The sequence below is a fragment of the Cyanistes caeruleus genome, chromosome 10 (genome assembly GCF_971803275.1).
Source record: "Cyanistes caeruleus chromosome 10, bCyaCae1.hap1.1, whole genome shotgun sequence".
In the NCBI taxonomy this organism is placed as follows: Eukaryota; Metazoa; Chordata; class Aves; order Passeriformes; family Paridae; genus Cyanistes; species Cyanistes caeruleus.
This window is the reverse complement of record NC_141710.1, coordinates 259,369-281,073: the sequence shown is the minus strand read 5'-3', so window position 1 is coordinate 281,073 and position 21,705 is coordinate 259,369. Positions and strand designations below refer to the sequence as shown.

The window sequence follows — 21,705 nt, the reverse complement described above, 5'->3', positions numbered from 1 at the left end:
AAACTCTAAAGATTTTCGAAGCGTTTAAAAACACGCCGCGCTGCGGAGCCGCAGGGCTGGGTGGGGATCTCCGGTCCCAGGGGCGCTGCTCCCCGCGGCCCAGGCGAGGTTTTACCCTCAGGGAGGTCCCCGGGAGCCGAGGGCAGAGCCCGCAGCGAGGCGGGGCCGGTGGCGGTAGCGGCGGGATGCGGCTGCCGGAGCTGTGCCTGGCGCTCCTCTGCGCCGCCGGCACGGGCACCGAACCCCCGCCAGCAGCCCGGGAGAGGCCGCTGGCCCCGGGAGCAGCCGCGGGCCGTGCGGGGCCCGGGGCTGCCCCCGTGGATCCCCGGCAGGCGTGGATGCTGCTGGCCGGGAGCCCCGGGCCGGGAAGCGGCGAGCGGGGCCGCGGCAGGAGCGGGGCTCGCACGGCCCCAGCGGGCGCCGGCTCTCCGGAAAAACCAACCTCGGCTGCCCCGGCCTCCCCCAGGATGCCGGAGGAGCTGCTGAGGGAGCTGCAGCTCCTGCTCAGAGGTACCGGGGTGGGGAAGCCAGGGTAGGAGCTGTGGGGGACAGCAAGACAAGACAAAGCAGGGCTGGGCAGCGGAGCTGGGGAAGGTTCAGGTTCCCTTCCTAACGTCAGACTCCGGTGGGGTTTGGGGTCAGGCATGGCAAAGCTGTGCAGGACAGCTGGGGAAGGGCCTAAGGAGGAGGAAAGCAGCAAAGGCAACCTCCGGGGCGGAGTCCAGCACCGTGTGGAAGCAGCCTTCCATTGCCAAACGCGTGAAGACATCACTGTGAAGCAGAGGATGTGGCAGGAGCTGGGGTTGTTCTACATTGTAAGTGCCCAGCCTGCCCCTTTTCCCTGTGTGCAGGGGCACCTACCCTGGCACAGGGACTCCTCTAACTCCAGCCATTCCCTCTTCCAGCCAGAGAGGGAGGGGATGTTCCACCGTGGCCCGGGGCTGAACCTGACCAGTGGGCAGTACAAGGCCCCGATTGCAGGGTACTACGCCTTCACCAGCACGCTCCACATTGGTGAGCCCTCAGCCAGGCCGTGGCCCTGCCAGGGCAGGCTGGGATGGCTGTCACCCCCTGCTCTGTCACAGCACACAGGGAGCCGCAGAGGAAGGGCCAGGGATGCCGAGGGAGCCGCCTGCGGGTGCTGATCTGTGTGCAGTCCCGCTGCCAGCACAACAGGTATGGCACAGCAAGACCAGGGACCCTGGGCAGGGAAGAGGGAAGGAGTCCAGCATCCCTGGTAAAGGAGGGGCCTGCTTCCCGCACCACTACTGTCCCTCTTCTGCAGCAATCTGGAGACCGTATCTCAGCTGGCGAACAGTGGGGACCTTTTCACCATCTCTGTCACGGGCACCCTTTACCTGCAGGTTAGTGGTGCCAGCCCCACTGGTGACAGCGCTGGGCAGGAAGGTGCCTTCCGTGGGCTGGGCATCAGGTCTGCTTCTCAGGTGACCTCCAAGCCCCAAAGGCAGTCAGGGCAGAGCTCTGCTAGGGCACTATGGCACAGGCCATGGCTGGGCTGCCCCTAAAGGCCCCGTGCTGCTCTTTTCCCAGAAGGAAGGGTAGGGGCAGCTCCTCCATCTCTTGCTTCCTGTGTGCAGGGGACAGCCCTCTCCTTGGCTCTGGTGCCCAGGGGGGGTGTCCTGGCCCTGCTGATTCCTCTCTCCCCCCAGGCTGGGCAGTATGCCTCTGTTTTCGTGGACAACTCGGCAGGCTTTCCCCTCACAGTTCAAAGTGGCTCCGATTTCAGTGCTGTTCTGCTGGGAGTGTGAAGAGGCACCACGCTGAACCTCTGCCAGCCACCATCGTGTCTCCCCTGCTCAGCACCAAGCCTAAGGAAGAACATTTGCTCATGCAGGCAGCTGCAGTCTGGTCTGATATTGCTTGTGCTGCAGAACCAGCCAAAGATGGACAAAAGATCATGAAGAAGAAGATGATGATGATGATAATAATAAAGCAGCCTGACTAGGACATGAATGCATTCACTTTTATCTAAAGGCTAGGCCTAAAAGTTTATCTTGGAAAACACTGCTGACGGTGGCAGCAGATGGTTGCCTTGTCCCTAGGGCTCAGCTTCCACTCTGCCGGTAAAAAGCCCCACACATCCACTTTTGCCCTTACTGGACTTCCCTGCCCAGACAGTCTCAGCAGCCCAAGACAGATTATTATCTATTATTATCTATTGCTTTAGCTGTCCTGCAGGCTATGAGCAGTGAAGGTTTGCTGGCAGGAGCAAACATCCTTTGCACTAATCATCAAAGCAAAGTCCCAATAACGCTGCACATTCGATTAAAGCAAATTCCTGTCCTGTGACTCTCCACAGCAGGCACTCCCTGCCTGTGGCACAGGGCCCGGGCTGTGGACAGCAGATACACTCTTTACTCTGGCTGCGATAGCTGAGGATGGGCACAGGCCTATGTGACCACGCCAGGGCTGCAGGAGAAGCACCAGGAAAGCCGAGCGTTTGATTTCCTAGTAGCACTGCCTAAGTCGTGCCAGCAACACTGCAAGATAGCCTGAGCTGTACCCAGCCCCACCTTCTCCCAGGGATGTCCCAGGCCCTGCCTGCCCATCTCCAGGGCTGCATCTCCTTGAGGAGCCTGGTGAAGGAGCTGTTAATGCAGCAATTTATGGGTAGGGGTGTTTGGGTCTGGGGAGGAGGGGGATGCTGACTCAATGCTAACTTCTCCCAAAGCAAAGAGAACTTTTCTCTGAGAGCAATGTTGTGCTTCACCCCCCTGTGCCTCATCACCCGAGCTGATCAGGTGGGCAGCAGTCTCCTGGCACAGCTCCTGCCCAGCTGTAGAACTTGGCCATGGTAGCACCTCCCAGTCCCCACACACAATGAGCCTTGCTCTGATCAGCTGCCTCTCTTCCTACTACCCACACCTAAGAAGGTAGAGAAGTGTCTGGAAGCAGGACTTGCCCAGCTGTGAGCTGTCCTGTGCAGATGAGATACCAAGAGTCCAGTGTGCTTGATCACAAAACTGAAAAAGCTGATTAAGACAGAGGTACTCAAAGGGTAATTCAAGTGTGGGAAGGGGACAGAAGCTCTGTCAGCCCCAAGGGAGAGCACTTGTGCATGGTTCACCTGTAAGAGACTATCCCAAGATTCCCTCATTTGCCTCAGGACCATCACAAGAACAGAGACTAAGACCCTGAAGAACCCAGGGAACTTTTGTGCAGGAGTTCTGGCCTGGTTGAGGTGGATGCTTGCTAAGTGACTGTTTGAAGGTGTGCTCCACCTACACAATTGTGATTGTTTGCAGGTGTTTGCTGGGCTGCCTTGTTCCTGCTGCTGAGCAGGGACTGGGGAGGAGCAGCCTGTTCTGTACCTCACACCTGCTTCACAGAGCAATGGCTCTTATCACAATGGCCTGTAAACCTCCCCTCCTCTTGGCCAACTGCCCCTTGCTTTGAAACAGACTATAAAAGTGACTAAGTTACTTTCTATGAGGGAAACAGAAGATTCTGTGTCAACAGACAGCTGAGAGGACTTCGGCATTGGTAGCTATAATCCCCCTTACTCTCTTTTTCCTATACTTTGCTTTCTCTTCTTTTCCCTTTATCACATATTAGTGCTGATGAGCACTCAAAGTGTTTTACTGTTTGAGTCCCTAGTGTGCTGATAACCTTTTGTACTCTAAGATCAAATAAAAGAACCACATCATGAATCCCACCTTGTGGATCGTGACAACACCCTGAAGTGGTCCTGGAGCTCTCCTCAGTAGCAGGATGCTGCTGAGCACTGAGGCAAAGAGAGTGCCTTTTCAGGAAACCTCCTGCAGACCCTGTCTTACCATGAAATTAAATGGTTTGTTTTACTTCTGCCAAAGCTGGGGCTGAGCCTGCTTTTCTACCTGTCTGTCTACTCCCAAGTATGGTAAGACCTGCTCCTTCCTTTTCCCCTTTGCCATGAAAAATGGTCATTTTATGGTAATTAACTATACCGTAACATTTGCATATTCCAATCCAGCTGGAGCTGTGCTTTCAGAACTTTCTCTAAAAGGCAGAAAAGCAGTGTTGCAATAGGAGGGAGGGGGAGGGAAAGCAGTCAGAGAAGGATAAGCTAACATTCCCCTCAGCAGCTCTTGCACTGGAATTCAGAGTGGCCTCCTGGAAGGAGCTCCTGAGCTGTGAGCATGGCTCAGCTCTTGCAGCATGGCGCAGTATAAGAGGTAGAAAAAGGGGAGCAAGAGAAGAGAAAGCAAATTACCTTTCTGAAATTTGCCATCAGGGTTTCTTTTGCCAGAAACAGAAGCAACTCCACACTACTCTGTCTGGGCTCTCCAAATTTGCCTTTCATGAATCGAAACAGGAGTATGCTGCTTACAAAGGCACTCCCTCTCAGCTCATCCTGCAGTGCAACCTTACATCAGAGTACACAGGAATGGCTGCAAGCAGAATAAGCTGGCAGAGGACAAGCACTATCCAAAATTTATGCCAAGAGGGCCACTTCCTTACTTAGCCCTCTGCAGAGAGTCAGTGTGCACCCTCAAACCAAGGCCATGAAGTGTAGCTGACTACTCCTGGAGCAGAAATAGAAGCAGGATGGTCAGGCCACCTGTCCCAAACAGGACAGCCATCGTGTGCTCCAGCAAACAGCCCAGGAGCTGGAACCATCTCCCAAAGTTCCAGGGATACAGAACACAGAAAGGAGCCAAGGAAGCCTCGCAGCTCTGCACACGGCTATGCACAAAACAGCAGGCACCACCCTGCCCCTGCCCCCTTTCCCTGGGACCATAGCTGTGCCTCATCAGAACAAGGAGACAACCACAGTGCAGAGCCTTCAGCTCACCTCACTCCCTGCCCCCCTCATACACAGGGTGGGAAATTGGAAACTTAAGTGCTTAGGTAGCCCAGTCCATTTAGCTTTCATTCTGTCACTTGGTCTTCAGCCAAATTTTCTCTGGAAAACAGCACACTGACTGTAGCAACAGCTGGTAGAGGCACTGAGGATGAGACACCAGACACTTATTAGTACCTAAAATCTGCAAGGCCTTCTCCTCAGATAGCACAGAGCCTGCCTGCAGCTCAGCTGCCTTGCCAGTTCATTTGGTGAAAACACTTTTTCCAAAAAGCATTAGGAGCAAAGTCCGGCCACTTTTTCCATACCAACATTGTGGTAAAACTCCAACATGTTCTGCAAGCATGGGCCAGGCATGCTGCTGCTCTGCAAGGTGTGTTTGTGCCCCTCAGCTGCAGGCAACCTCAAAAGATTTCCTACTTCCTACACACTACTAAAAGTGTGAAGAAGACAGCCCATACCACATCCCAGGCTGGTGGCCTAGAGTACCTCGCAGTCTGTATGGTACAGCCTGTCTGGGAGCTCCCATTGAGTCCTGGAACTCTGGACTCTCACAGGGTCTTGCACAAAGCTCAAGGATATTGACAGCAGAACTGTCCCATTTCAAACAGCTGGCAGGGCTCACGCCTCCAAATGCTTCTTGTTAGCACCCCTGCCAAATGAATCTACTGCATTTGCAAAGACATTCAACCCTACCAGCTAAGTGAGCTAAACCTCTTAGAAAAAAAAACATCTTTATTTACACTGAAGAGCATCCAGCAGGACCCACCCTCTCCCAGCCACACATGCATGCACACAGACCTCTCCCTTTCCTTCCATCCAGCACATCTCATCCCTCAGTGCTCTATCCGGACCACCATGACCGTGACGTTGTCGGCCGAGCCTCGCTGCACTGCCTTGTTGGCCAGTCTGTTACAGGCAGCCTCATACCGAGCATCTGCTTCCAGCTTCCCTTCTCTCATCTGGATATTCTTATCCTGTTGGGACAAAGGAATTTGATTGCTCCCAGCCAAGGTAGGTACATTGTATTTTCCAAGCACTGGGAAGCAAAACAAATACAGACAACCTAGGGAATAAGGAAGGATACTCTGGCAGAAGTTATCTCATGCCCTCTGCACTGACAAACTCTGACAAACCCAGCCCCCACACCGCCTTCTCCTCACCTCCAGGCAGGACACAATGAAGTTCACAGCTTCTTCTGGTGAAAAGACTTTGAAGAGGCCATCACACGCTATCAGAATGAACCTGGAAATCAAGTGAAGACACGTCCCAAGGCTGAATTTCTGGCTTCCCAGCTTGCAAATCCCTCCAATCTATTTTATGAACATCCGTGCTCGGATCCAAAGGGAAGATGCCATAAAAGCTCATCTGAAAATCCCTTGAGACCTACCATTCATTCCTCAATTCAAAATACAGGACAAAGAGCCAGGTAACTAATGTAAGACCTAGATCAGGACATCCTGGCTGTCCCACAACAATGGCAAGATCACATATGATCCTGGTCAAATGCTCCATTGTTTCTCTAAGAACTGGTTCTATCCTTTGAGTCCTTTCCATTCATGTGTTTTCCCTGTGAAGCAGCTAATGCAAGGAAATAGAGAAACAAAGCTGAATTCCTCATGTATCACTTTAAATTTCTACGCTACTGAGGTATGTGGTAATTTAAATATCCAAATTCAAAAGAAAAGCGTATGACACAACAAAAACTCTGACACAGGCTGCAGAAAGTTGAGGAGATACAAAGCCCAAGGCAAGGACAGCATCCCCCTTAGGATGGGAAGACAGCCTGCTGTGTACTACCTGCCTGCACATGGAATTGTATTAACCAGAGCCACCAGGACAAAGAAAACTACAAACAACCTACAGAAGTGGTCAGTCTGCACACGCCTCTGAAGACATCATTTCAGTGCTTGATACTCAAGAGTATCTTTAGAAATATTTTTGTGGATCACTTGATATGGAACTCTAATCCCAGAAAAAGCACCAGTACTGGGTTACACTCTCACCTCTGAGTCTGCAGGGCCATACTGACACAAAAGCTCACTGCAATTTGTCGTTGCCAATCATATCACAGAAAAGTATCTCAAATCTTCAAACATCAGAGCTGAATGCAACAGTATTTATGGGCACTACATCTGCTAGGAACAACTCTTGGACAGAACGGAAACCCAAGAACTCAAGCCTTAACTGCTTGAACACTGGTTTGTGAACCTAATCAAAGCACAGAGGATATCTAAAGCCTGTGTATGCTATTGCTATGAGGCTGGCTCCTCCAAGAGGAGCCTTCACAGTATCTTGGCAGAGCAGCAGCATTATCTCACTGTTCTGATAAGGAACAGAAGCAGAGACATGAGCAGTACAAGCATCCTCTAATTCTGGGGGAGATCAGTCTGAAGTGCCTTGGCTCTCACAGCAGAGCAAACGTGCAACTTCTGCTGAGCAGAACTGGGACAGACAACCCCCCATGCAAGGGTAAACTTTACCTGTCATTGTGTGTGAGTTGGCAGCGTTTGATATCTGGCACAGAGATAACACCACAGCGTTTGTACTGGCCATCCCCAATGGAGCGGGAAACCTCCAGCACTCCCAGGACTCTTCCATCCCTGCACAAGGAAAGGAAATACTCAGAGCCCTCCCCACGTGTGTATTTCACTGCACTGCCTGATGGGGACACTTTGTGCATCTATCTGCTTGTACAAATGATAAGCCACTTCCCCAGCAAGTTTAAATCTTCCCTTCAAAGTATCTTCCCTTTCTGTATGTTTGTGTGAAGCTCTGGGAAACAAGTGAGGGGGAGGAGGAAATGAAGTCAGGAGACTTCAAGGCTGTTTTGTGTCACCCTGCCCTAACTCAAGTCCTGCTTAGCCTAGCAAACTGGGGCAGTAAGAGTTACATGTAAGCTGAAGTCCCAGGGGCATAGTTTGAATAGAGATTATGTTTTGGCAAGATGTCCAGTACACTGCTCTTCACTAGAAGCAGAGTGGCTGAGGCAAGAAGTCTGAGTCAGCAGCCCCTCCTGTGTCCTGTCTGAGGACACCAACCCCTACAGACTGGCTCAGCTGCAGGCAGTTCCCAGGAGTGACAAACAGGACACATTCAGCTCCTGATCTCTGGGCCAACCACTGATTGCAGCAAGCAGTTCTGTGAAACATAAATTACAACACCCCTTACGAAACAGCTCTGGTTTGTTAAGCTTTTCTAATTAACCGAGCTCCCTAGAGAAACAGCTTCTCACACTTCACCTTTCCAACAATCAAGCATCTTCTCCAAAAAGGCTCTTCTGTGCCCTCTGGGAATACAGAAAGCTCATTCATCTCCTAGTCCAAGCAGCCCCACTTGAGATAAAAGCAAGAAGTAAGGCATGTCACAGAGAAGAGATCTGATGCTCACACACTTTGTGGCTTATCTCTTGGGCCCAAAATATTGAACTGCAAGCAGTGGGAGAGGCTCCCAGGCAATCAGGGACTGAAAGGAGCTAACAGACACTGGGGCCATCTCTTTGGCATGTGCAAAGAGAGATCAGTGCTAAGCGTAAGCAGCAGCATGTGCTCCCCAGAGATAAGGGGAACAAAGTGCTCCAGACACGGCAGCATAACAGAACTGAGCCCACCTCTCTCCACCCTGGGTACATTTTGCCTCCATAGGAATGAAGATACTTCACCTGCAGTGAATCCTCTCTTTGTGAGGATGCCACTAAATCAAGAAACAGCCTTCAAAGAAGAGAGAGAACCTAGCCAGGGAAATAAGACTCAGCTGTTGTGTTTGGCACCCGCTCCCAAAACAACCACGCAATCCTTTTTGCACAGGAACATTAAAATAATCATATTTTGGCTCCAGAAAACTCCCTCCTAATGCAGAGAGCCTCAGTGAATCAGCCAACCCCAGGGGAGCAACACCAACTGACATTGAGGTGCTCTCTCAAACCATGCCCCCTCTCACAAGACAAAGAGAGGAGTCATGCTGCAAGGAAATGAGTTCCGTTCAGCATCACAGTGTGCAGAAAGCAGTAACTTCTTCAACAATCCAATCCAGCTCTGTAGACCCAAATCTGTAGCTCAAGTTTAAGCATGCCTATGCTGGTATCCCACTGGCAGGCTTTCACATGGGTCCTGCCTTGGCCATCCTAAGCCCCTGGCAACCATCAACCAACCATCTAGCAACTCCAGTAACTGAATACTTATAGGCCTCAGGCACCACTGTGCTTCCCACAGGCAGCAACAGGTTCTCTCAACTAGGATGCATACTGGGCTTAGGAAACTTGTAAACCTCAATGCTCCAGCCCAAAATCAGGACAGGGTTTAGATTAGTCTGTTCACACCCTCAGGCACTTACCTGACATTTCCCCCAGCTTTCTGTATCCGCATACGCTCCTCATACTGGGTGGGGTTATGCTCCTTACTGAGGCTTAAGGCTGTGTGCTTCTGACTCTCCTCATTATAACGACACAGAATCGCCTGTGCTGACAAAAGCCCATCATCAAACAACAACACAACTGCACATCTTCCTGAGAGAGAGCCCCAAACTGTAATGAATGGTCCTACATCAGGCCAGAGACTGGTGGCCAGTGGAGTTTCTCAGGGCTCATTGTTAGGCAGGAGGTGCTGCTCAGTACTTTTACCAGTGATCTGGATGTAAGAATTGAATGCAGCATTCCCAAGTTTGCTGATGACACCAAACTGGGAGTGCTGTGGAGTCTCTGGAGGGACAAGAGGCCTTGCAGAGGGATCTGCACAGATGCACCACTGGGCAGTGCCAGTGGCACAGAATCACTGAGTGCTGGATTCTGTGCCCAGGGTGGAGTAACACCAAGCACGAGTGCAAGCTGGGAGAGGAGCGGCCAGGGAGCCCTGCTGGAAGGATCTGGGGGGTGCATGGTTGGCAGCAGCTCAGTGGGAACCATCAGCAGGAGGGCAAATGGCATCCTGGGGGCACCCGACACAGTGTGGCCAGCGGGGCCGGAGAGAGGAGGGTCTGGCTGTGCTCAGCACCGGGGCAGCCTCACCCACAGCACTCCAGCATTAGAGGTGATGGGAAGGTGCTGGAGTGTGTCCAGAAGAGGAAAACCGCGCTTGTGCTGGTGCTGGAAAGTGACCTGGGAGGAGGCTGAGGGTTCTGGGTTTGTCTGGGTTGGAGAGAAGGAGGCTGAGGTACAACCTTAGCCCCCTCTGCAGCCTCCTGAGGAGAGGGCATGGAAAGGGAACTGCTGATCTCATGGGAATGCTGAACCCAAAGCAGGGCCAGGGGAGGCTCAGGCTGGGCATTAGGAAGTGTTTCTTTACAGAGCATATAATCAAATACTGCACTAGGCTTCCTGGAGAGGTGTTTGATGCCCCAGACTGTCAGTGCTTAAGAGACATTTGAACAATGGTTTAAGTCTAGGGCTCCCCTGAATTGATCAGGCAGTTGGACCAGATGATTGTCATAGGTATTCTTGATACTGTGAGATATTTAGCACCATCAAGAGAGAGCTTTCACACACCACTGTTTTACACTACAGGAGACAACACAGAAGTACTCTGTACCCACCAAAAACAAGATGCTTTGTAGGAACAGTTGAGTAGCTCACGACAACTCAGACATCCCAAACAAACAAACAAAAAAGCCCACAAAGCTCTGGGCAGAATAAAGATCCCATCAGTGGTCTCCATTCTGCTTACCCGGCTGTCCCCAAGGTTGGCTATGTAGAGAATATTGTCAACAGCTAAGACACAAGTAGCTGTGGAGCCATCCTTCCATGCTGGCTTCCTGAAGTGAACAAACATGAGATTACTAAAGGGGAAAAACAACACTCAGGAAGTTAAGTTACAGAGTGTTCTTGGGGAGTCAAAGTAGTGTCCACCACACAACAATCAGGTAGCACAAGCCCACAGCAGCTGCCTGCTAGCAGCTCAGGTTGGTGATAAAGCTGGACAAGGACAGAGGAACTACACAGACTACAGATTTCTGAATGCACTGCCGATGCCCAGCTGGTGTAAATACTGCCAACCACCACTCCCACGCCAACTCTTCCTCACACTCAGCTCCCAGGAAACCTTGTAGGTGAGCAGAACAGGCTCAGCCCTGATGGCTGCCCAAAAGCTATAGCATCACGAGCAAACAAGCATTCCACATTCCTCCTTGGGAAGCTGCTTCTTTGCAGCAAAAGGAAGGTACAGACAATTATGCAGCAGAAATGCCTTCTTTTTTGCTTACATTTTCCTTCCGTTTATGACAGTATCCCTGCCTCCTCCCCCACCTCAGCAGCACCACCACTGGCTCAGTCACTATCCTCCTATTTCACTTCCTGTAGTTAAGCTTTTATCTCTAGAGCTCTAGGTAAAATGAGAAGCATTTCTTAGATTACAACTGCCAGATTAAACCTGTCCACAAAAAAGCCTGGCTATGATGCCATTCTTCACTGGAACTAGCTTTGAGAGACTAATTTCTAGACATATTTCCCCCAGTTTTTCCTTACTTTGAAGGTGTGGCTGAATGAACATGATTCATTTCACAGCTATTGCTAGTGATCCTTTGTCATGCCTTTGCCATAACTCACGTTTTTGACCAGATGCTTATTTGAGAAAGACATTATTGTGACAGACTCAAGAAAGCATCTTCTTTTTGCCTGGTTGGACTTATTGTTCTGATCATGCTTAAGAGACTGAGCTAGTTTGCAATTTACTTAAAATTGAAAGTTTTCAGGGAATCACAGAATCAAATGCATCAACAATCTCTCCATCTGTGACAGAGGTGTCACTGTGAAATAATAACATTAAAAAAACCAAACCAAATGTGTGTAAAGGATTGGTAACAAAGTGACTGCATTGAAATGCAATCTACATCTTCCCTAGTCCACACAGCCGGTGTGTCAGTTCAGCAGAGACTGAGAGGTCAGGGTGCTTGGCACTCCACACCCAGCTGCAAGACAGGTTGGCATCTACCCCATGGAGGGACATTCTTCATCAACATCTCTGTTTTCTAAAGAGTTGAAGAAAGCAAGATTTAAATCTATCATTGGGAGACCTAGGTCTTTCAACACAGGGCATTAAAAGCTGCCTCAGGGATATGTTCCAGCCCAGCAAGCACAGCTCTAAAGAAAGCTTAGTGGCCTCTACAGATCCCTCCTGCCACACACTGATGCCACCAACAGAGATCCCATCTCAGGCAGCATGTGACAAGTCTTTAAAAAGAAGGCAAACGAGATGCTCTGATAAGGAGAGAGGTGGGCCTTGGACCTCTTTGGCTTCCTTCCTTCATGAGGAAGGTGCAATTCAGTCGAAGCGATCCTACAGACTGCTTACCATAGAGGAAGACCAGAACATGCCATGATCTAGCTCTAGCAAGCACTTAGCTGACACAGTCACAGCCTGGCACAGTGGAGCTCTGTGGAGTTTTGCCAAAGCACAGGCATGACACAAGGAAGGTTTCCTCTGCCCTGCTCACATCTCAGACCTCAGAGATGCACACTAAGAAATACAAATGAACAAAAAGTATTTGCACTTACTGGCTGGAAGCCTGCTTTAGAAACTCTTCATCTGTGTGTTTGAAGGTGTCCAGAAGGCATCTCTTCACAGTTTTCTCCACGCTGGCTACCTCACCTGTCAGAGAAAACAACAACTAAGCTCCAAGTAAAACTGATCTATCCTAGTCTGTCCCTTTGCTCATCCAACATTCAGTCAGGCAGTGCATCTCTTGGACTCTGCAGAGCAGCTGGGCACATCCTGGGCTTACCCTACCAGAAATCTATGCAGTAGTGTATATGGAGAGTTTATGACAAATCTCTCCACCACAGGAATATTTTTCACTCTTGATGTAGCACTGCCAAAAAGGCTTCCAGTCCTCTTCCCCAGGAGACAGCAATCTCACAAGCCCTCTGGGAATAAGGGATGGGTACTGTAGGACTACACCCAAACAAATCAGTTTCCCTTATCCACTGCCAAAGCAGAAAAGGTGATGTTTGTCCTCCTTCCACTGTCCTTTTTCCACTCCTCTCACCTTTCGGAAATTTCTTAATCAGGTTTTGGTGCAGATTCTGTGCTGCAAATTTTGAGGCTCGGACTCCCCCGTGGCCATCAAAAACTGCAAAGTACGAGACTCGTGTGCTGTGAGGGAACAAAAATAGCAGAAAGAGGCTAAGAAAGGCCATTTCCAGGGAATGGGACTGAGTACATTCCTCTCCATAGTATCTTGCCCTGTGTCAGCCAGACTGAAAATCCTGCACTCCAAGGCACAAAAGGTAGCAGGTCTCTGAGCTCACATATTCAGCATTAACATGGTTTACATGTTTCAGCACTGAGCTGAGAATTTTCTTGTAATTTTCCACTCCTCAAGAATATGAAGGGCTAAAGTGTTTACAGACCTCAACTTAACATAAAAGCAGACAAACATTTTACCTCAAGGACACTGCAACTCTCCAGCACTACAGACATCAGTCTAGCCAATCCTACAGAACCTTCCATGCCTAAGCTTGTCCCAACTATGCTACAGACAAAAAACTTGGATCTCTTAGAACACAAACCTCTTGGGACACTACTAGTATCAGGGTGATGCTTGAGAACATTTTAATTTTACATACCCACTTACATTTGGGTAATAGAGGATCAACATCCAGAGTTATTGGGCCCTCATGGTCCTTGTAAAGTGGGTGACTGAATCCACTAAGCACCCCTCAAAGGGAGGTTTTTGTACACAGCAGCCCTGTGAATTGCCTGGGAACACAGGTAGCTGATAATTTACCCCGTAACAAGCCCAGACCATGCACCCCAAGACAGGCAGACAAGAGCATCAGCTGTTCAAAGCAAAAAGGATCACCCCATGGGCAGAGCAGAAGCAAGCTGGAGCTCCCTCACCCCCAGGATGGCTGTTGTGGCAGTTGAGGCCCACTTACATTTGGGAGGGCAGAGGCCGGCATTCCTCAGTGATATCGTTTAAGATGACATGTGCATCCTGCATGTCTTCTCTCTCACCTTTTCTCTCTGCCACATAACCCTTCAGTCCAAGAATGCCCACTGATCCTAAAGGGGAACAAAGCAGACACACAGACGCAAATCAAACTCCCCCATCTCCTCAGCTCAGCCTAAAAACCAGTAAGTTCTCAGCTTTCAGACTATTGTCCTGGCAGTGCAGCCCTCATCCTGCAAGAAAACATCTCTCATCTGCTGCTGAACAGGACATGTTTATTTCGTAACATGGGTTTTTATGGGTCCCCCAGGTCAGCAGCTCTAAAAGCAGCCTGCCCTCATTTCAGCAGGCAGCTGTAGCTAAGCAGGACTGCTGGCCATCAGGCAGGACTCTTACCAAACAGGGGCAGGGGACAGGGTGAGCAGGGGAAGCATGTGGCACTGAACCTGCAGATTAAGTAAAGCACAGCTTTAAAGAGTGCACTAAGGACAGGAAATCCAGGTCTGATGTTCCTGGGACATGTCCTTTCCTTTGTACCCCTGAACACATATCATTCCCCAAGCTGCAATGCAGCACGCGGGCACTGAAGGCCCTGCATGTAACAAGCCTGTCTCATTCCCACTCTGGCATCCCTAGCAGCCAGCAGAGAGATCTGTGGATGTGGCAAAAGAAAGAGCTGTGGATCCAGCCTTACAGAGGTTCCACACCCAATCTCTCTCTTGGCAGCAGAAACACTTATCCTGCCAGTGCTGAGGTGCTTGCTGCTCAGCTCCTGCTGGCTTCAGCAGGGATGGTAAGAAGGTCCAGGTGAAGGAGGCAGATAAAGCCAGGAAGCTCAAGGAGCTTCCACAGACCCCTGCAGCAGTTTGTTTCCTACAAGAGACTGAAAACGCAAGCAGACTGAAGAACCAAAGCTTAGCTTTGTTCTGGACTTACTCAGCTCAACGCCAAAAGTACAAATTGAGTACATTTGTTTTCAAACTGTCTGAAAACCTTTACAAACTTTCTTTTCCACAAGTTCTTCCCTGCCATTCTTCTCTTCCTCTTCCTCCAAGGACTTTCTCTTCTGCCCTTTCTCTTGGCTCCCTGCTGATGAGACTTGCTTAGTAGCACTGGAGGCTGAAAGAAAGCAAAAATGCAGGTGGCTCAAGTGTTTCAGGACTGTTTTACTTGCATAAATTCAGCAGCAAGTCCTTCTATACCAAAGCACACTCAGGAGTGCAGGCTAACACACACAGCATTAAGTGACTACAGTTATTACTGAACAACCCACAGGCTTTATTCCTTAGCTATCAAGTTGTTTTTTTGGGGTGTTTTTTTGTTGTTGTGGGTTTTTTTTTTTTTTTTTTTTCAGTTAATTGCTCAAGAAGTTAATGTTACAGGCTGGAACATTTCTACATTATTAATATTATTATTATTATCCTCTATGATCTCTGCCCACAACAATGCAAGTAAACTTATTTTATTACTCTGAATGTGCATTTTTTTAAAGGGTTCAGAAGAAGGCTACAAATTAAAGCTAGCAAGAAAAACCTGATGTCAGAACTCTGGCTTTTTCCTTCCGGAGATTCAGGCTCCTATGGGTAGAGTGAATTATCCCCCCAGGTGACAGCAAGCACATGGCTGCATGCAGAAAGCCTTGCCAGGACAGCAGTCTGGGTTTGAAGCCATTTTCAGCAAGGAACAAGGAGGCAGCCTATGCCTACAGCAGAAAAGCAGCCAGGGCAGTGGCTGCGCCCAGGCACTTCCCCTCCCAAAGCAGGGAGCTTTCAGAGAACAAGGGTCCCCAAAAATCAGGAATGTACTTCTGGGAACAGGCCTAATTTTAAGACTCAGAACCCTGTTTCAAACAATGGGGGCACAGCCATGACAAGTGTCAGCCTGGAGAAATAAGCACCGGGTTAATTTGCTTTGTGTCCAACACAACACATCGTGGGCTTTTCTCAGAGAAGAGTGACTCGGCAGAGGCTGATGAGGGACACAGCTCTTTACCTGGGTCACTGCTGCTGGCTGGTGGGAGACCATCGAAGAGCAAAGAGCCTTCTTTTCCTGGAGCACAAGAAGCAGACAAAAATAACTACATATTTTTGTTTCTTTCAGGGAATAATGCTTTGCCTATGTCTCTCCTGAGGTGAAGAAATTATGTCAGTTCACCAAAGAGAACCAAATTCCTACTTCCGTTACTAGTCGGGCAAATACAGGCTTTGCCTTTGTTCCAGAGAACATTTTTAAAGAATGTTTTATAGAATATATGTGGAACATCTATAATACCCTGGTTATAAAAAACCAAACAGGATGCAGCTGGTCTGCATACCAGCACTGATAACCCCACTGTCTTTATTCTATCTAACAAAGAACAGGATTTACACACATTTCATCTGAAAGAGATACTGATGCAGAAAACACAGAAAACCAAACGAATGGCAGGAACAGAGCACCCATACCTGAGTCAGCACTGCTGGATGGTGGGAGATCATCAAACAGCAGAGGCCCTTTATGGGCATCTTTCCCTGCAAGGCACCAGGCCAGAGTAAGGAAACAGTACAGGCACTCCTGGGGGGAACTGTTCTGAAAGGACCATCCCCAAGCCAGCACAGCTGTGGTAAACCAGGAGAGTTTTACAGTAATTTTAGCAGCTGCTACACAAGCAAAATAACCACCTGCCCGGGGCTGAGGTGAACTTTCGTCTTGAGAACAGGTTTTTGGTTGGTTTTTTTTTTTTTTCTAGCAATCCACTAAACCCGCATTAACATCCCTCAGCAGCACAGTGAGGGGAAAGGTTCCAACATGGTTCAAACCGCAGGGAACTGCTGTTCATACAGAACATGCAAAACCACGGTCTAAACTGCAGCGAGTCCAAGAGGAAAAGAAAACCACAAAACCCACCAAACCCGGCCATTTCTCCAGCGATTTTTAACCCGTCCCCTCATCCTCCCCCTTGCCCCTCAAGCTCCCTGTGGCGGCGGCCTGGCAGTGCGCGGAGCCACGCTGCCCACGGCTGAGCTGCAGCAGGCCCGGGGGGGCCCGCAGCCCGTCAGGTGAGGCCACGGGCCGGGGCCGGGCGGACAGCGCGGGCCCGAGCGGGTCGCGGCCTCACCCGCGGCGGCGCCGGGCTCGGGCAGGTCCCCGAACAGATCCATCGCCGCCGCCGCTCGCTCCCGCCCGCCCCGGCGCCGGCCCAATCCGCACCCGCGGAGGGCCGGAAATGCGCCCGCGCCTCGGCGGCAGCGGAAGCACCGCGCTGGTCCCGCCCACAAAGAACGTTCCCGTCCTCTCCACCAATCGCGAGCGGAGTTTTGCTGTCAGTCAGTGCCGTCACCCCGCCCCCTGCCCCGGCCGGTTGAGCAGGCCCGCCAGGGGGCGCTCCCTCAGGGGTGCCCGCTCCGTTCCTGCCCCGCTCCCTGCTGCCGCCCCGCCAGCCCCGGAGAGGACGCTCAGTGCACGGGAATTGCGTTAAATGCGACATTTATTTCAGAACCGAACAAGCCTCACGTGCGCACGGACGGCCAAGACCCGCAGTACTGCCCCCCCTGGCACACGGCAGGGAGCGCCGGCGGGAACCGGCGAGCGGGGAGTGCGGCTTCTCTCCTCCTCCCGCCTACCCGCCGATGCCTGCCTGCCTTCCGTGCCACCCGCTGCCGTGTGGAATTTCCCTTCCCGTTGGGCTTGTAGTCGTGCTGGAACCTCCGGTTTGCATTCCTTGCCGAGGGGATGCGTGGCAGGGCCATGAGGAGCAGCGCGGTGCCGGTCAGAACGCTGCCGGCGGGGTGACAAGCGGTCCGTGTGCCGCACCCAGCGGGCAGCTCTGTTTCCCTCGTCTCCGACCTCCAGCCGAGCCGTCTGCTCTGCAGGTTTGCTGACCTCAGGCAGGGTTCGGCTCTGGCTGGAGGATGCCCTTCAGCTGGCTGCGTCTTGTCTGTGGCACAGGCAGCACCATACAGCCCTGGCCAGTGGACCTGTGTCTGGTCCCTGACAGACACTGGTCCCGTCTCTGCCAGAAGCTGCCTCCGTTCTGGAGGAGCCTCCCCTTAGGTACCCCTGTTTCTCCACCCTTAGCCCCTTACACTGAAATTTGGGGTGGTACCAACTAGTCCTTGCTCAGAGCACGGGAGCCAGGATGTTGCAGCCTGGAACCCTGCATTGCCCCAGCTCAGCCTCTCTGTGCCTCCAGGCTGGCATCTCTTCATACAGAAAGGGCACAAGCTGGCCTCCAGGTCTAAAAACGATCACAGAGAGGAAAATAGCCCAGTTTGCTGGGGAGCTTGTCCTGGGCAGGGGAGGTGGGCTGAGAGGAGCAGCCCCACTGGAGATTTGGGCTGTAGTAATGGGGTAAGATGCCCAAGGAGCTGTGGTGAGGCCAGGCAGAACCAGCATGTGCTCAAGAAGAATCCCCAAATTCTTTCTGTCACCTGAAACCCAAGCTAGAGGGTGCCTGATGTGCAGCAAGGGGGCCAGTGCAAACCTCTACTCCTCTGCCATGTCCCTGCCTATCTGTGCCCCCCACAACACGAATATAATGAGAAGACAGCACCACATCCCACACACACACACACACACACACACACACACACACACCCCACAGACAGTGCAGGGAGGTGTGACAGAGCCAAGGCGCAGCTGTGCTGGACAAGAGACAGCAGAGCTGGGGGGTGCCTGGGAGATGCACGGAGGAAGATGCTCAGCTTCCAACACAGAGCTGTGCCAGATGCTGCTGGCCACTTGGGAAGCCCTGAACAAAAACATCTAACCATGGGTGAGAAATGGGAGAAGAGAGAGAGCTGCTGCTGGAGGAGGTGGGAAGCAGTGGTGGCTGGAGGTCTTTTCAGCAAAAACACCTCTGATGAGAGAAGCCCCCAGATAAACATGCTGATGGAGTCAGAGTGGGGAAGAGGTGGGTGCTTGTTTCTGCAGCAGAGGAAGAGTGAGAAAACACCAGCTAGAACAGAAAAAAGAAGCCCCATCCCCACCCTGACACCATTTGATCTGCTTTGAGTCTGTCATCCTGCTAGGAGCAGAAGAGATGTGCAAGCCCTTTTGGGAAAGGACAAGAAAGATCCTGTAGGGTGGGATGGCCATTCCTAGTCATGGCTCCTGCAGAATTTTCCCATTCCAACTGAACCTCCACACTCCCTGCAGGGTTGGGATCCTTGGCATCCTGGCCTAAGAGTGGGAAATCCCTCGGATGTGACACCTGGGGGTCTCAGGCTGGAACAGTGGAGGTGGCCCAAGTGCTCTTGGTTGGAAAGGGTAGCCCAGCATGGTGTGACAGACAGAGCCATAGCCAGAGCTCTCCATTTCCCTCCAGTAGGACCAAGCTCCAAAGTGCAGTGACCCATCTGCAGGGACATGGGTGCCCTGGCCAGTTGAAACTGTGGGCTCTTCCCTTCCAGAGGTAGATGGGACAGGTAGAAATTGCCTTCTTTGGGAAGACATGGTGGGGGCTGTCTGGCCGCTGCTCAGGTGAAAAGTAGTTTTAAGCTGCAGGGGATGGCAAAGCAAATAGTTGGGGAAGGGCGTAGAGTGAGGGTGAGAGCTGCGCTGCTGCCAGGCACAAGCCAGGGGAAGGCATCTCCGGAACCTCAGCCCACCAGCAAGGCTCTCCCCTGCCTGGGGGAGGCATTGGCTGAGGGCCAGGACTCAACTTACGGTATTTTTGTGATGTAAATAGAAATAAATATTTTATAAATATAATCTTAAAGTACTGACACCTGATCTTACTCTGCTGTCTCTTGCAGAAACACCAGTAAATTAGGGAAACCCCACATATAAATTACCACTTTCCCTTCACCTGAGGGCAATTCCTCCTGCTCTCCCAGCTCTGAGCTTGCCCTGCATTCCCATCTCTCTAGATCAAAGACCAGCTTTTAGACAAAACCACCCTTCTCACTCCCTCCTTCTGATAGGGACCTTTTTTGGAGTGTTAGATGGTGTGATATGAAGGTCACCCATGGAGGGACAGGCAGAAGATGGCACGTGCACAGGGACCCTGCCCAGACAGGTCCAGGCTTTTGCAGCTACAAACAGAAGTGAGTTTCCCCCGTGAAGCTGTGAATCAAGACAGGTCCTTCCATGGAGCAGAGAGCTGGGGCAGCAGATGGTGTGAAAGATCAGATATTAACATGGGGAGTCTTCAGACAGAATCAGCTATCTTGATCCTGTTAGCAGACGGATGAAGTGGAGGGTGTTTTTCAGGTTAGATTCTCATCTGGGCTGCTCTCCTTCTGGACAGCTTGGATCTGATTTGGAAAACAAGGGACAAAAGGTGTTAAGAGATGTGGACAGGGAGAAGTCTGGACTCCCAGTGTCCTACCTCCAGGCTGATACTTGAATCTAGACAGCTGGAGGGACATAGAATTAAAGCCTCTTTAGCCAGAGCACACAGATTTCTGTACATTTATTCCTATTCCCCTAGTCCTGCCACTTGTGGTGATCTCAAAAAGTCCATGAGATTGTCTTGTTGAGGAATGAAAACATTCAGTACAGTAGCTTGGTGCGCAGCTTCGATTTGAGCTGCAGGGGTGGGAGCCTGAGGCAAGAGTCTGTGAACTGCTGATCGTTTGCATAAAAAAGGGCACAGAGACCTGCGGCAAAGCCAGCTGAAGGACACTGTGAGTCCTTCACAGTGACAGGGACAGGAAGAGTCCCCTTAGACTAAGAGGGTATAAAAGCCCAGGGTTTCCTTTGTTCAGGGTCCTTTCCCAGAGGCACCCAGCTCCAGATGTTATTTTGTTATTGCACCGTGATTAAATTATTTTAAGGCTCGAGATGTCAGAGTCTCCGCTATGGGAAACCTGTGACTGAGCCAGTCAGGATACCTTGCCCTGAGCGTGTGTGGTGAGTGTAGAAAGTCAAGCAAGGCCCCTGTCAGCTCACTGGAGCCACCTGCTGTGAAGGGGCCTCAGTCCCAGCTTAGGTGGTGCCTGTGTGACTCCCAGAGTGGCTCCTGGATGGTTGGACAGGAAAGTTTCCTTAACTTAAGTCCCAAAAACTCAGTGGGATGGTCTCAAGAACAGTGACAGGCCAGTGGCCCTGCCACCACACATGAATGTTGCTTTGAGCTCAGAACAACACCTCTGTACCACCTGGAATTTGGCCCTAGACTGAAGCACTTAAATGTGGGCGAGCTGAATTCAAAATGAATATGGTCCAAGTTTTGTTAGCTGAAAGCCTGTCCAAGCACAACTCTCCACAGGAGATGCTCCCCACACCTGGATGGGGGCTGCAGCAGGGAAAGCACTGGGAGCCTGCAGCCCTCCAGCAATGGCTTCTCTGCATCCCCCTTCCTCCAGCTGCCCCTGGTACCTTATGGATCCAGCCAGGAGAGGGTTGAAAGCGTAGAGCCAGTCGTGCATGTCCTTGTCACTGCCTGCCTGCAGCAGGATGCCCCGGTGCTCCGTGCACACCGCAAATGTGTTCGGGGTCTGTGAGGGGAGAGCAAGAGCTTAGTCCTTCACTCAATGGGGCTGAGTGAGGAGTGGGGCTGGCTTCCAGTGCCCTACCTTGAGCATGGCCTGCTGGTCCTCACTGTACTCCACCTGGGCCTTGGAGAGGTTGAGTATGGCCCTCTCGACCGCATCCTTGTCTGAGTTGTAGATGTAGACATATGGACGCCGGACCACCACGAAGCGTTTCACCCATCCATTGGTGTGAGGCTCCAGGAAGTGCAGGTAGCCCTTTTTGGAGACGATGGGACTGCAGAATGGATCAAGGGGTGGAATACAGACCATGAGGAAGTGGCAATGATAGGGCATGTACTCCCTGCCCATAGGTGGCTGCCCCAGTTGCTCCTACCTGACTCGAATCTCCTGGATGTCGGGCACCAGCAACCGCTGGGGTTCCTTCTCCTCCTCAGGCCGGCGGGCTGGGGACTTCTTGTGCTCTCCTTCTACCACAGGTTCCAGATCGGGGCTCTCTGCCCTGGAGGAAACCTGGGGGGGTCTGGGGAAGGAGGAGAGGATGGAATGTAGGAAGAGTGATGGCTAGGGAACATCCATAGACAAGGACCATGTCCCAGTGATTCA

The 21,705-nt window shown here is 51.4% G+C and overlaps 3 protein-coding genes across 32 annotated transcripts in view; 1 reads left to right on the top strand and 2 right to left on the bottom strand.

The window, feature by feature from the left end:
• The first annotated feature begins 75 nt into the window (after positions 1 to 75).
• Positions 76 to 1,968, top strand: ERFE (erythroferrone). 4 transcript variants are annotated; one of them, XM_086843302.1, is made up of 6 exons: positions 76 to 510; positions 643 to 815; positions 906 to 982; positions 1,086 to 1,176; positions 1,286 to 1,364; positions 1,671 to 1,968. In XM_086843302.1, exons 1-6 carry the CDS (start codon positions 186 to 188, stop codon positions 1,964 to 1,966), a joined length of 1,041 nt encoding a protein of 346 aa, XP_086699428.1. In that variant the 5' UTR covers positions 76 to 185; the 3' UTR covers positions 1,967 to 1,968. The 4 variants fall into 4 exon arrangements, with proteins under 4 accessions (XP_086699428.1, XP_023789330.2, XP_086699427.1 ...); XM_023933562.2 differs by having other exon boundaries at positions 906 to 1,014; XM_086843301.1 differs by having other exon boundaries at positions 906 to 1,014; positions 1,086 to 1,364.
• A 3,553-nt stretch (positions 1,969 to 5,521) lies between these two features.
• ILKAP (ILK associated serine/threonine phosphatase) lies at positions 5,522 to 16,940 on the bottom strand. Of its 4 annotated transcripts, none has more exons than XM_086843304.1 (12): positions 16,782 to 16,940; positions 16,129 to 16,194; positions 15,677 to 15,733; positions 14,678 to 14,803; positions 13,671 to 13,797; positions 12,779 to 12,885; positions 12,288 to 12,381; positions 10,462 to 10,549; positions 9,137 to 9,258; positions 7,288 to 7,407; positions 5,968 to 6,049; positions 5,522 to 5,781 (listed from the first exon to the last, which is right to left on the bottom strand). In XM_086843304.1, exons 1-12 carry the CDS (start codon positions 16,822 to 16,824, stop codon positions 5,641 to 5,643), a joined length of 1,173 nt encoding a protein of 390 aa, XP_086699430.1. In that variant the 5' UTR covers positions 16,825 to 16,940; the 3' UTR covers positions 5,522 to 5,640. The 4 variants fall into 4 exon arrangements, with proteins under 4 accessions (XP_086699430.1, XP_023789331.1, XP_086699431.1 ...); XM_023933563.2 differs by having other exon boundaries at positions 16,571 to 16,794; XM_086843305.1 differs by lacking the exon at positions 7,288 to 7,407.
• Positions 16,941 to 17,132: 192 nt separating this feature from the next.
• The window catches only part of KIF1A (kinesin family member 1A), a 41,981-nt gene continuing 37,408 nt past the window's right edge, over positions 17,133 to 21,705 (bottom strand). For all 24 annotated transcript variants that reach the window (XM_086844660.1, XM_086844635.1, XM_086844637.1 and 21 more), the window contains 4 exons: positions 21,476 to 21,622; positions 21,184 to 21,376; positions 20,987 to 21,105; positions 17,133 to 19,920 (listed from right to left, as the gene is read on the bottom strand). In XM_086844660.1, coding sequence (XP_086700786.1) covers positions 19,878 to 19,920; positions 20,987 to 21,105; positions 21,184 to 21,376; positions 21,476 to 21,622 — 502 coding nt within the window. In that variant the 3' untranslated portion in view covers positions 17,133 to 19,877. The remainder of the gene's footprint in view (positions 19,921 to 20,986; positions 21,106 to 21,183; positions 21,377 to 21,475; positions 21,623 to 21,705) is intronic.